The sequence below is a fragment of the Epargyreus clarus genome, unplaced genomic scaffold (genome assembly GCF_041222505.1).
Source record: "Epargyreus clarus isolate Ecla_fem2 unplaced genomic scaffold, WU_Ecla_fem_2.2 ptg000034l, whole genome shotgun sequence".
NCBI lineage: Eukaryota > Metazoa > Arthropoda > Insecta > Lepidoptera > Hesperiidae > Epargyreus > Epargyreus clarus.
In genome coordinates, this window is record NW_027332239.1 from 13952427 (window position 1) to 13967521 (window position 15095).

A 15095-nucleotide genomic window follows, 5' to 3' on the forward strand; every position below is an offset into this window, starting at 1 on the left:
ACATTATATTTCATTAGTATACTTATTTATGTTTTTGGTTATAAATCGCTATCCCGGTATATCGCGGGTCTAATCATGGTGAATCACTGGTGATTATACAATCGGCATATACATGCCCCATCGCGTTTGTCGCGTTCAGTTATTTCATCGAGCCTGCACTAGTAGTTTAGGCACCCTAACGTGGGGTGTAGTGTGTAGTAGTTGTAGTAGCGTGTAGTAGTTCTACAAAGCTTATAAAACACTTAAAACGTCGATCAATGATAGGAGGAAAGTATCTGCCGAGCCTTTAATCCATTTACTTTAAAAGTGATCAATGGTTTTAATAATTGGCCAACTGAAAGTCGAATTCGCACAGGCATACGTCTCCGAAGCGCTTTAGCTTAGTCCTCAGGGATAGTGGCGCATCTGTGGCCGACCTCAACTAAATATTGAATCCTATCTGGGATTGATGACAGATGTCCATGGGCGGCAGTAGCCACTTAGTATCAGGTGGACTGCATGCTCGTCTGCCACTCCTAAATTATAAAAAAAAACACGGACAGTTCCATAGCACCTAGACGGACAGGCAGCGGAGGCTTATATAGGGTTCTATTTTTACCCTTCGAGTACGAAACTCTACAAAACAGCTAAAACGTTGATCGCCGATGATAAGAAAGCGTATCTGCCGGGACCTTTAATACATTTTTGTTAAAAGCCATGAATAATCATAAAAACGACTTATATACTTTATACGTCAATCGGTAGATTTTAAAGCATAATCAATATAATAGTGTCGATTTTACAATTTTATTTATCCAATTCATTAAAATTTCAATCAATTCAATCATAGAATTTCCAAGCATGTTTTCTATTCGTCATGACTTCGGCGAGCATCCTCTTGCAGTTCTCATCGTTCTTCACCACTAAGTCCACCAGGAGGTCCACCTCGAACCATAGATTTATCAATCTCTCCTCTCCATGCATGATGTCTATCAAATTGAAAGTCCAAAAGCCCAGCTGCCTGGACCCCGTGCAATCCTTCAATAGTTTATACGCAAATTTAGAGAAAGTCTTACAGGCGTTATCAGTCTTGCTCATCAGAAATCCCATCTTGTAGACAGAATTTCGTCTAAATCTTTGCCTTAACATTTGCATGATTACCATTCTGTTCCTCGTTTGGTATATCGCTTGTTTAATTAATGCCATTAATCGTGGTTTGAAGCTGTAGCGATCGAATTGGTCCTTGCCATAACCAATGGGGGGGCTCCATCTTCTTCGTCCATCGGTTCGTAAGACAATCTTCGGGTCTCCGTCTTGAACTTCGAGGTCCAACAAGTCGTCTGTGACGTCAATGCCTTCGTACATAGCATCGAATTCATCGACAACAGTGTTGTTGATCCCCAATGCTTTGTTCCTTTTATCTATTTTCTCCCAAACATTGGTAGCATCAAACTTTTGAAGGTAATCTTTGAAAGATATGTTTTTGTACTTTTGGTTTATTCGTGTTGTAGAATTTGCATCAATATATGGCATTAGAGCAAGAAGGTCTGAAAATAAATAAATTGATATTTTTAAAAAATATTTACTTAAATATGAAGGTGGTAGAACCCTTTGTGGTTCGACTCCGGCGGCACCATCCCCACACCTATTTTTACTTAATAACAGCAGTGTTAGACGCTGCAGTGTTCCGTTTTGAAGGGTTGGTAAGGGAGATAGACTTCTCCGAGGCATTCCAGCTTAGTCCTCAGGGGTAGCGGCGCATCTGTGGCCGACCTCAGGGAAGGAATATCTATTCCTATCTGGGTTGATTACAGATATCCATGGGCGGCAGTAGCCACTTACCATCAGGGGGACTGCATCCTCGTCTGCTACTCCTTTATTATAAAAAAAATGCGAGGCATTCTAATTTAGGCCTCAGTGGTCGCAACGGTGGTTGAACGTCGGACCTCAAGTAGGATTTTGATCCTATATGGGGTTGATTACCAGTGTAAAAATGTACTTTAACTTACATAATAATTTATTCAGCATTTCCTGTTCATCGGTCCTTGTCAAGTGCTTTAAGTTTTAAATATTGTTTGTATATTTTTGAACTTTATTGTACAATCACTACAATTGATGAAACACGCAACTTAGTTTTCCATGAAAATAGTAAATGTAATTAATATTTAATCTATCTAAATTTTGCCCATTAAAGATCGAGTTGACAATATTGTATGAACAAATCAAAAGTCGATCATTGGTAGGAAAAAATAGATAAGTAATTATAACTGTTTCGTAGTAGCTATTGAAAAGGAATAAGCTCAATAAGAACATCGTAATTACATCTTAAATGGTTTCAATATTCATAAACCACGGATTGTTAATTGGTTGTTACGTGAAAATTTGTAATAATATTCTTTAAATTTAGTGTTTTACGGGCTGTTGATGTGTTTCATACTTGTTATTGCAGAGGCTCAATTCAGTCGGGAATAGTTTAGGGTTCAATACCCAAATAGTAAAAATGGGCCCTTATTACTAAGCCTCTGCTGTTTGTCCTTTCACGTGCTGTCTCTATAATCCTCAGAGTGAGAAAGTTTGACGAGTAGGTCATAGCTACTGCGTTGGCCAAGTGCATATTTAAAGAATTTAATCATTTTCTGAGGTATTCCAGCTTAGTCCTCAGGGCTTAGCGGCGCCTCTGTAGCCGACTTTGGGTAGGAATCTTATCTTTGGGACTACAGATGTCCATGGGGGCAGTGATCACTCACCATCAGGTGGAGAACTGTATTATAAAAACGCTAACCCCACGAAAAAGCACTGCAATTATTTTTCAGGCAGGTTGTAACAATTTCCAATTCCATGGTTCGACGCCACTCGTAATGGTCGATAGGTAATCGCTGAATAATTCGTCACCTAAACCCTACTTTAAGGGATCTCATATTTTATTTGAACAGAAAGAAAAGTTGGTCAAATACGACCCGTGCTGGATAACCTGTCCTCTTTCCGCTTAAAGGAAAATGCGTCTTGCGTCCCGCTCTCACACTCCCTGAAACGTGACATTGATTATTTGGCAGAAGGTCCGGGACGCGTGGGATTCTTATTGTACCTTTTTATGTTTGTCCGCAGAGGTGAGTTCAAAATAAGTTATAGGAGAATAAAAATTGGAATTGGAATAAAAGTTCAAGTAGAACTCACATTCGAAAATTAGCAAGTTCGAAGTGGCCATCGTTACATAATATGCTTTGTAAAAAAATCAAGTTTCTATCTATTACAGTTCAGGTCATATGAGTCCTGTGACAGATGGAAAGAACAGACAGCGGAGGCTTTTTAGTAATAGGGTTCGATTTTTACCCTTTGGATACAGAACGCTAAAAATGAAGTCAAAATATCTTACTCGTATTACAACAAAGGTTTTCAATTCATAAATATACCATAAACACATTTTCTGATTCATCTTATATATAAAATTCTCGTGTCTCAATGTTATTTACCGTACTCCTCCGAAACGGCTTTACCGATATTCACCAAATTTTATATGCATATTCAGTAGGTCTGAGAATCGGCTACTATCTATTTTTCATACCCCTGAGTGATAAGGGTTGTTCGCTCTTAACAATTCTTTATTTATATGGCAACACAACGTTTGCCGAGTAACAATATATGATTCAAAACGGTTCCATTGCGGAAGACCTCTCCGTGGAATGACCACCTATTTCTGCCTCCAGATAGCTGTATTGACACTGCATGAATAAAAAGCTTTTTGAAAGTGCTAGAATCTAAATGATTTTACCGCTGAGTTGACATCTTGCCTATTTCTAGCGTGAAGTAGTTCTGCGTCTCGGTGGAAGGACGTGGATGACAATATGTTGTAATCAACAGTGCCGTATATATAACACATATTACCTCAACAGTAGCAATTTCAGTGAAAGCATCCTTAAAAAGCAATGATAGCCTAGTGGTTAAGAAACTTGGCCTCTCGATCGAGGGGTTCGAGGTTCAAATCCCAAGCACACATCTCTGATTTTTCAAAATTATGTGTGTATTAGAAATTAATTATCACTTGCTTAAACGGTGAAGGAAAACATCGTGTGGAAACCTGCGTACCTGAAAGATTTATCAAAAATAAATCTCAAATGTATGTGAAGTCTACCAATACGCACTTGCCAGCGCGGTGGACTATGGCCTAATCCTTCTCATTATGAGAGGAGACCCGTGCCCAGCAGTGGGACGATAATAGGTTGATGATGATGATCCTTTAAAAATATTTTTATAAACAAAAGCAAAAATCTTAAGTGCGTTGATCATCTCGAACGTCTGGAGAACCTAGTCGTGACTATGCCAGCTCTCATCTTGCCGAGCATGTCAGATGTTCCTAAAATCTGATTGAGTTGTTAAAACAGTTTTATCTTAATAAAGTTGATCATGTTCAACTAAACTTAACCCGGGTAAAACTAAAGTTAGTTGGATAAACTAAACTTAGTCTTAGTAATTGTAATTGAATAAACTTAGATGCAAATCGTAGCCTGATTAAAACTAAAATTAGTCGGGTGATCCAAATTTACAGTGATCCCACAAAAAACGTTAAAATATTTCATATTACTTTGATTTGCCTTTTTTTGGAAAAAGTGCATTTATAGCTAACTTTATAGCGTCGATTTTAAATTTCAGTGTGCGCTTATCGTATAAATTGCCTCAAAGAACTTATCCCAATCGCGTATGAATTCAAAATCCAAATGAAGTATCACTTCAATAACTTGTTTCATGTTGCACCTTCTGCTTCGTTTAGTCTATGGCTCGTAGTATTGGAGTGTAGGGGTTGCATACCCCTCGGCCCTAGTAGTCCAACGCGCGTCGACGGAACCCGACGCCGCTCGCTCTAAACGAAAAAAATGTAGCCGACACCACGAAGTGCAACTTGCATCATGGTAAAACCAAAAACGAAAATCAAGTGAAAACAGTTCAACGTTACAGTTCTAGTGTCGTGACTTGTGTCATTTGTGTTGTGTGAAATAGGTGAGTTTTTCTTTTTGATTACTCCGTTTACAACCAACCAACAAAGAGTTACGGTTTACTGTGTTGTCAAGATTTTATACAATAACCACAGCTTCACACTGACTACGGATTGAGTGACGTTTGACATATATTTCAAGACTTATTACCATTCGGTAACTCGTGGGTGACACTTTTAGTACCTACGTCCGGTCTGTTGTTATCATAGATATATTACGTCAGTAGGATAATATATCTATGGTTGTTATTATATAGTTTTTGGATATTCGACATAAGACTCGTGAATTATTATCTCTTGAAAATTGAAGATTACACTCGAAATTCAAAAGGTCCTCGATTTGGAAATTCACAAATAAAAATAGGTCTAAAAACTTTTTATATTCCGATTTATTTTTGTATACCGTCTAAATTTAATAAAATTATTTTATTGGCCAATTCTTACAAAAAATTAACACAAACCTTTTCTAAATAGGTAATGTCGCAAATATACCTTTGTACTATATATTTAATGGAAGATATTTAAGTAGGTTACACAAGATATGTGTGAATTACATAAAGTTTCAAGTTAAGTATGTCCTACAGGTTTTCGGGACGGTTCCCAATGGACAACAATAACCTATTTTTTGAAGTTTTCCGACTATTCAATACGACTTTAGCGATAAATTGCAGATATACTATACGTCCGTTTTTGGTTATATTTCAGCGATATTTTTAACATCAACGATTATTAATTTTTGTTACATTTTATCGACAGGTTAATATCGAACAACGATAAGTTTTTATAACGATTTTTGACTACATTTTGAAGCTCAATAACTATTCCTTTTTATTACGAATTCAGCGAAATTTTAAAGCTCAATAAATATTTAATTTTACTACAATTCTAGGTACATACAAGAACTGTTCGTTTTGTTTTAATTTTATAGATTTTACGGTCGAAGGCTATTCAATGCCTTCATAATATTTACATTGCCTACTTAAAAGAGTTTTCTCTAATATTGTAAAGGATATAAAATTATTTTTTGTACAAAGCACTACCGCACAGTTTATAACAACAGGATTAAATGTAGGAGTTAGGTACCTATATTTTAAATCATAGAACTAAAGTAGAGCTTTGAACAATTATTGATATGAATATTTAAAGCTTCTGAATATTTAATTAAACCCTAAATATTCAACTGTGAACGGCTTTTTGATTAGTGATTACACAAGGTTATCTAAAATATATATTAAGTAAAATAATTCTATTATAAATCTATATTATAGCTAGCTTTTTCCCGCGGCTTCGTCCGTAATTAGAGTTCGATGACAATAGTTGTTTTTGAGTATCTCTCGGAAACAGTACCCTTACCATGAGTTTTTATTGTTACGTTTACTCAGTCTACTGAAGCAAACGGAACAGAATAATGGATTGAGTAAACGTAACGTAAAATTGTGGGATGTTTTGAAAACTCATGGTAAGGGTACAGGACTTTTTTGGGGATAAATGTTACCCAATGTCCTTTTCTGGGCTCCAGCTTGGAAATATACAATTTTTTATACTACAGGAGTAGCGGACGAGCATGCAGTCCACCTGATGGTAAGCTATTGTCGCCTATGGACATCTGTAACCCCAGATAGGGGGACATCTGTAACCACAAATTAGATACTCCTGACAAATTGAGTACATTTGATTGATCGAAATTCTTTCTTAGCGGATGCTACGTCATAACATCTACCTGCATGTCAAATTTCAGCCCGATCCGTCCAGTGGTTTGGGCTGTGCGTTGATAGATCACTATGTCAGTCAGTCACCTTTGAGTTATATATATTTAGATACATTATAGTTTCACTGCTAGAATTATGTTTCCTCTCAGAATGAGAAATGTTTAGGCTTTAGTTACCAACTTCGAATTCTACCAATTATTCGTAAAACTTTGGAAAGTTTATGGCAACATTTGAAACATATAGAATTTATTAATTTTTTCTTACTTTTAGATCTACTTTTAACATAGATTAGTAAAGATTACTCACTCCTAACAAGAAAATGTACCCAGTTTTGAGAATTGAAATAGTTGCGTAAAAACGTCTCCGTGCTAAAATGTCCCTAAAATATTTGAAATAATTATTTATTTATTATGTAAATTACGCAGTATTAGTTATTTATTCGTAAATTTTCTCTAAAAATGTTTTTATTTGTCAAGAATTAAAAAAAATAACTGACAAATCAACCTTTTAGTGGCTTCATTCATTTTCAAGGTGGTGACGTATCTTTACTTGTAATGGTACTGTATGTAGTTGTTTACTGATGTCCATTGGCGACAGCGATCCCTTCTCATCAGGAGGAGGAATGTTGAAAAGCTGTATTATGGACGCAAAAACAGATGGCGTTAGTAGTCAATATATTGATGATGAAACCGAATTAGAATACCGAATTAGATATGCTCAACGGCGGGGTGAAGTTATTTTGTCGTCGGACATCATGGTACCTAATACTAAGACTTCCCTGTGTGTCCGTCTGTCCGTCTTGTCACAGGGACTTATCTTTGGAACCGTAACAAATAGAGACTTGAAATTTTTACAGAGGATGCATTACGGTGGCAGCTATGTATCCAAAAAGAGCGAGCGAGAATCTCTGAAAGAGAGCGGGACCCCTATTTATTTTCAACTTTTTATTTTTAGTATTTGTTGTTATAGCGACCACTAGGTGGTCCGTTAGCCACCTGACGGTGATATATTACTATATACCATACTAAACATTTCTATATCTATTACGGTCCAAGAGATAGAGCCTTGATAGACGGACAGACAGCTAAGGCCTAATAAAAGGGACCCGGTTTTACCCATTGGATACGGAACCCTAAAATAGTTATACCATCTCTTACATTATAGTTATAAAACTAGGAGCACTAAGTTTAAATGAATAGTCTTGTAAGCCGGTAATTAAAGCAGGTACCTAAGTAGGCTATTCAGACGTTCATCTCTTCTCAACCGCCGGGTCGCTTTGCCCTATATATGACAGCGTGGCGTGCGACAAGAAAACGATTTCGAAATTTATTTTATTACGTATTATTTTAATTTATATTATGATTGAAGGTAGAACACTTTACGGTTCGACTCCGGCGGCACCGCCGCCACACCTATTTCTGCCTCATAACAGCAGCGTTTAGCGCTGCGTTGTTCTGGTTTGAAGGGTGTGAAGGGAGACATACTTTTCCAAGGCGTTTCAACTTAGTCTTCAAGAGTGGCGGCGCATCTTTCGCCGTCCACATGCAGGTATATCTCATCCTATGTGGGGTTGATTACAGATGTCCATGTGCGGAAGTAGCCACTTACATGTAGTTCAAGAGAACGATTTTAAAATTTATATTTATTTTATCGAACGAAGCATTGAGAAGCATGTTTGTTGAATCGAAGCGGTATTTACTCGTGGCGTATATTTTTAAAATCATGTATAGTTTTGCTATAAAGTTTCGCTGTTTTCGGATATATGGTTATAATTCACATGTTTTGTAAGCATGTTTGTGTGTATGTAAGGAAATTTTAATACATTTCGGCGTCCTGTCATAGCATCAAACAAATGACTTAACGATTAGAGTAGAGTCAACTTACCCTGATGATGCTCCGTTTTGGAGCGAAACACGTGTTGGTGGTGGTAAGTATGGTGGTGTATATTTTTAATTTTTTGCATCTGCACGCATCTTTGTGGGAGGGAGGGTGGTACATACTGCATGGTTTAAAATATATACCATCATACATATTTGTAGCGGATTGTTGCGAAGTAGTTTTAATCTTAACGTAGTATCAAACGTATCGTTAGAATCAGTGTTTAGAAGTGGATATTATGTTTCATTTAATCGAATGTGAAATTGAATTAGTTACACTTGAAATATATAAAGAGACTATTCAGAAATATACAGCATTTCTTAGCCGGCGGCCCGCTCATTTGCGCCCATTTATTTTTTTAACACTCTATTATTAGCTTGGTTGTATGTATGAATGTTTGTAGGTATGTATGTAACTATGTAACGGAATCTTTGAACACGATTTCTATCCACTTTGAACGTTCAGTTTAATTCAAGATTTTGAAGAATTATCAAAAAACCAATGACAATACACGATTTTAATAATTTTGTACCATTATCCTTATTAACATCCTCAGGATTAACGATTTTCGAGGCGATATTGTTCGAGCGCCTTAGAGAAAGTTCATCGCAAAGTTACTAGATTGCTACAAATATTAATTTCAATAACTGCTATAGCGTGATTTTTAGTTTTGAAAATAATAATGTTATTTCCCTATAACTCAAATGTTCTGAAACATATCTATAACGCCCTCTTGTAGAATGATTTTTAGGATTCCGTACAAAAGGACAAACGGGCATAAAGAACAGACGCGCTGACGGACAGACGGCGGAAGCTTATTAAAAGAAAAATACGCTTTTTACACTCACATCCCACACTAGGATTCTCTGTGTCGTGGGTGCAATTGACACACACATAGACAAATACACAAATACCCATACGCACAAACAGAAATTTAAATTCATAATTTAGATATTTGTCTGGCCGGGATCGAACCCGGAACCCTTTACGCGTCAGACCGGTATGATGACCGCTCCGCCACGCGGGTCGTGATGGGGTTCCGTTTTAACCCTTTGGGTAGGGAACCCTACGAAGTTAATGGGCTGCGATGACCCTTTAACTTGTCATTTGACACACCTATTCTACGGTAGCTATTGGATAACTAATGACGCTATTACGCTGACGTCACAGACCTTAATTCTCCCTTTTTAAACTTTCATTACGTTCCAGTTTTCCTGAGTGACGTAAGTTCTCAGTATTGAAGCTTTTATCGACCTGCGAGCTTACCTATGGCTTGATTTGTATACGGTTCTAAAAACACGATGTTCACTTTTCTATACTATTTATTATTTTAATATTATTAAGAGGGAAACTTTGTTTGTTTGTTTGATTGTAATGAATAGGTTCAAAAACTACTGGACCGATTTTAAAAATTCTTTCACCATTCGAAAGCTACATTATCCACGAGTAACATAGGCTATATTTTATATGAAATATATTTGATAAATAGATTTTGAGGCGGTACAAAGTTTGCCGGGTCAGCTAGTTTATTATATAGCAGACGAGCAAGCAGTCCACCTGATGGTAAGCTACTGCCGCCCATGGACATCTGTAAACGCCAGATAGGATTAGATATTCCTACCTGAGGTCGGCCACAGATGCGCTGTTACCCCTGAGGTCTAAGGTGGGACGTGGACAATTCTCAAACATGTAGGGTTTCTTAAAAATATTTTCTTCGGTTAAAGCAAGGATTAGTTCTATGTTTAATATGCTCGTTATTTTGAGAATTTGCCGGGGATTTTGGTTAATGATGTAAACCTTGCACCTTTCGACCCTTTCGCTGTTCGACTGTTTCTGCCTTATAGCAGCAGTAGCGCTGTTAGGTTCTGACTCGAAAGGTGGTGAATACTTACACGAGGCTTACTAAAACCTAAGGGTTATGTACCTTAGTGATATACAGGACTATGGGCTATTTTTTATTCTCAGAAAGATGTATTTCCAGTAAGAAATTTCAATATCTATTTGTGATTCAAATCAGATCAAATCAGGTCATCTGGTACATGCGCTGTTACGTTTAGATACAAGTTAATAAAATAAGGAAGGTCCTCGAGTAAGGAAGGTCCTCGACTGGCGACCATGCGTAGGCAAAAGGAGTTCAGGCCGCCTCCCGACCAGGTGGACCGACGACCTGAAGAAGACCGCGGGAACCGGCTGGCTTCATAGGGCACGGGACCGGTTGGAGTGGCGCCAATTAGGGGAGGCCTATGTCCAGCACTGGACCTCAAAAGGCTGATGGATGGATGGATAATAAAATATACAGCTGACGTATTTGTCTTAACGAGCATTTTTTTAAACGCCTAAGTATCTACAAAATAAATATATGCAATAAATTTCAGAAATAGTAATAGTAATGTTAAAAGTTACTTTTGCATATCCTCAGCGTCATTATATATTTTATTCACTCCTTGTTAATTAATTCCCACTCCTTGTTAATGTGGGTAGATGTAAAATTCCACAGTTGTCTTATGTCACTTATTGTGTCCAGTCGTCGTTTTGCGGTCGGCAAAATCCGGTAGTTCTGTATGTGCCCTCGTTTCTGTTTCCCGTGGACTAGCAGTGCTACCGCGTGTGTTTTGTCAAGTGTAGACTATTCTTAGGTAGACCAGGTCGTGTCTTCTTTAAGTGTTGTGACAGCTATGTGGACCCCCCTGATCACCGCTGACGTGATACTAGTCTGCAGATTGATTTGGAAGGTAAGGCTTGTTGTTTTGTTTGATCATCTGCTAGGACGAGGTTTATGGTGTCCCTGTAGTTCCGGGACCAGAATAGGGCTACGGTATCCCCTGCCTGTCGTAAGAGGCGACTAAAAGGGGCTTTCGGGGTTACGGGCGGCAAGAGTGGGAGCTCGAACCGCCCGGCTAGCGACCCCGGGAAGGACGACGGTATGTGTGGTCGCATTCCGTCGTATACACCAGACGGTGTGGTGACACAAAGTCACCTGGGCGGAGCCCGACGGGGCAGTGCGCTGAGAGGACTCCGGTCGCGTTCCTTTGGAGATCCCGGAGTCCTCTACGCAGCGCCGAGGACGGCCACCGGGGGTGTTTTAGTGCGGTAAAAGTCCCACATAACCCCGTGTCGCTCCCACGGCACCGGGTACCTTTTGAAGGTTTCCCCCTCGAAAAGAAAAAGGACGAGGTTTATGGTATACGTCTTACCATTCTATACATACAGACCACTTTATTATTAGGCAGGTGTGCGAAGACTGTGTGTAGTCGTCAACCTATTACTGTCCCACTGGGCACTAGTCTCCTCTCAGAATGAGAAGGATAAGGGCATAAGCAACCAAATGTGTATTGCTAGACTTCACATATCTTTGAGATTTTTTTATGAATCATTTTTTTTTTTTATTTGAGTATACAGGTTTCCTCACGTCATGTTTTTCTTCACCGTTAAAGCAAGTGATAATTAATTTCTAATACGTACATAACTTTCGAAAATCAGTCTGGGATATGAACCTCAGACCTCTCCATCGAGAGGCCGAGCTTTTACAACTAGGCTATCACTACCTGAACTGCAGAATAATAAAGCCCACATAAGATTGAAGTAACTACCTGAGGATGATCACAAATGCGCATACAAATGATGCTTAATATGGAATTTATCATTCAAGTGCCTCTTATCAGACCCTTTAAACCAGAACAAAACAGAACTTAATATTGCATTTTAGACAGGAATAGGTATGCCACTAATGACTCGGGAGTCGTAACACGGAGGATTCTTACCTTACAATAAACGTACAACTTTTAAAAATATGTGCTTTATCCGCCAACTTGGCACAGAACATTGGCTGGCATCCCAAAAAACTCGTTTGGGAATTACGAGTAATTCTGAAAATACAAGTAGAATTTCGTTTAATATATTCCTTTTGAAGTATTCGCTACTTTAGGAGTTTAGCGTTGATGTATCCAAGATTTGGATATTTGGAGACTTGTACAAATTGAATTCTGTTTTCTGTTAACTAGCTGGCAACTTGGCAAATCTTCACAATTTACTTTTTGGTTTGTTTCAAATTAAGTTAATTATACTATGAGCCAGTAGTGTTCCACTGCTGTACCCTTACCATGAGTTTTCAAAACATCCCACAATTTTACGTTACGTTTACTCAATCCATTATTCTGTTCCGTTTGCTTCAGTAGACTGAGTAAACATAACAATAAGTAAGTGCTCAAGTCTTTTTGTCTGCCTCACATGTTCGAAATACAGAGAGACAAAACATACAGCGCCATTTTGTCAATTTAGACATGTAATGTTACGTTACTGACACTATAGTTCTGATACAATCCGCTAGGGGCGCTCATTGGAAATTGTATGGGCAAATACGTAAACAAATACCAAAACAGTCATATTTGTCAAAACGTAAAAAAATATGGTTATTATTGAGCACGGCTCTCCTCTCAAATGTAGAAGCTTTTAAGACATAGTCTACCTCGCTAAATAGGTTTGACGGCTTATAAGTTGGGGAACTTGGCGTGTGGTTTAATTGTAATGTTTTCTTCCCTGCTAAAGCAAGTGATGAATAATTTCCAGTACTCTCATAACTCAGAACTCGGCTTCGTCGATTGAGAAGCTGTTCCAAGTTGTCCATCATAGTTCATTCAATACTTTTATATGTAGTTACTTCACCTTTGTTGTTTTGATCGAAGGTATAATGCCCCCGCGTAGTAAATTAAATATTTTTATTATAGTTCTTTTTTCATGTTTCTTTACAGAAATTTTGTAATGTCGATAACCTACGTCAATGGCCTTAAGTTTTTGTTATGATTTAGTTTTGTTGTGAAATATCTAATTCGGCTGGTCATGCTGGCTTTAGCGCCATCGCACAAAAGGCACGCCACCTATTTTCTATAATGAGAAGGTAGCAACCGAGCACCCAGTCCACTTGATGGTAAGTGGCTACTGCCGCCTGTGTACATCCGGTTACCAAACCCAGATAAGATTAGATTGCTACCTGAGCTACAGATGCGCTGCGACCCCTGAGGACTAAGCTGGAATATCTCAGAAACATATATCTCACTTATTACACTCTTCAAACCAGAACACAGCAGCGCTTAACACAGCTGTTACTTGGCCGAAACAGGTGTGGCGGTGATGCCGCCAGCGAACCCTCTGTGGTTCTACCTTCATACTTGATAGTCCACCAAAAAGCAATAAACCACACTCTTTCAAGCTCCAAAGACAAAGCTAATTAATCATTGTCCAACTTCCATCAAAGTTTAATTAAAAATAAGAAAACGCTTCTCATAATTCAATCAAGCTTCCCCTGAGTTAATTTATGTTTTACGTACAGACAAGCGAATTATAAGTTTATTTTGTAAATAATTAATTCGTTTTTAAATGCTTTTTATCAAGTTGGAGTAAACTCTGATATTTATAGGGTGTTGTAAAATAAAGAAAAACAACAAAGAGCTTTTATTTTTTCGTAAAAAGTATATCTACGTATGTACTAGGAGAAACCTCGCCTGGACCTTATTCCTTTATCATTTTGTAATTTTCACTTCAAAATTATAACAATGGTACAGTATAACTCAAAGGAGAATGCCCATTCTTGGTACTGATTTTTCTCATGCGTCAAAATAAAAGTAATATTAAAATTATTTTTTGATTTTTTAACTTAGATTGTCTATCAGAAAAGTTTCTTTGAACAGAGGATTCCATTTAAGATAAAATAAGACGAAATGTTGATTGTTGTTCTTAAAAATTAAAATGGCGGTATTTTATACTCGGAATTCATTATTTTAGGGTTTTAGGATTATTTTAGGTTTTTTTACCTACTACCTTTAAAAGTAAATGGAATATGTTAATCGAACTACATTATAGGTACCTACTATCAGTTAAAACCGGCCATCAATCATATTTTCGATTTTGAGGTTATGTAACATTTCGGTAAATAACTTCAGAACCCGGGTGCTGATCTAAAAAATAATTATTGGTGGTAGTATTTGGTTAATTATACATCGTCCACAACAAGTTTCAATTTGATGCAACTCTGGACGGCGGTCCATACTTTTATGGGCATTGTCCTTTACATAATTCAATATTGAGGTTATAAATTCGGCCGCGCACGATGCTCTGCTCTAATCTTAATACTTGCACACATTCACATTTACAATTACATAACAGAGACAGTAATTTTTCTCTATGTAAAGATTTCTACCATTCAACTCCTACTGCAAACCACGTTATGAAACAGTATTTCAAAAATATTTATTCAGAACAAACCCACCTAAACTAAGTCCTGGGAACTAAATTAGAATGTTTTAAAAATCTTTTGACTGTCAATTAAAAAATATGTTTTTAAGCTCTGGCTTCATTTTGATTTAATCCGCACGTGCAATATTCCGTGAGATTTTAAGTAAAAGAAAGCAAAAGATGTTATCTCGATCATTATTATGGAATATTCCATTCCGAGCACGAAATTCGAATGACGGAAGTTTCGTTTCAAACTCGCCGCTTCCATTACCAAATGGAACGTATTGTCTATGAATAACGTATTCGTTTTGAAT

At 37.5% G+C, this 15095-nt stretch overlaps 2 protein-coding genes across 2 annotated transcripts in view; one reads left to right on the forward strand and one right to left on the reverse strand.

The window, feature by feature from the left end:
- Positions 1–819: 819 nt before the first annotated feature.
- Positions 820–1512, reverse strand: LOC140756142 (uncharacterized). Its single transcript, XM_073091582.1, has one exon. It carries the CDS (start codon positions 1510–1512, stop codon positions 820–822), a length of 693 nt encoding a protein of 230 aa, XP_072947683.1.
- Positions 1513–4763: 3251 nt separating this feature from the next.
- Positions 4764–15095, forward strand: part of LOC140756143 (uncharacterized) — a 263924-nt gene continuing 253592 nt past the window's right edge. Inside the window, exon 1 of the mRNA XM_073091583.1 lies at positions 4764–4971. The gene's annotated coding sequence lies outside the window, so the exon portion shown is untranslated. The remainder of the gene's footprint in view (positions 4972–15095) is intronic.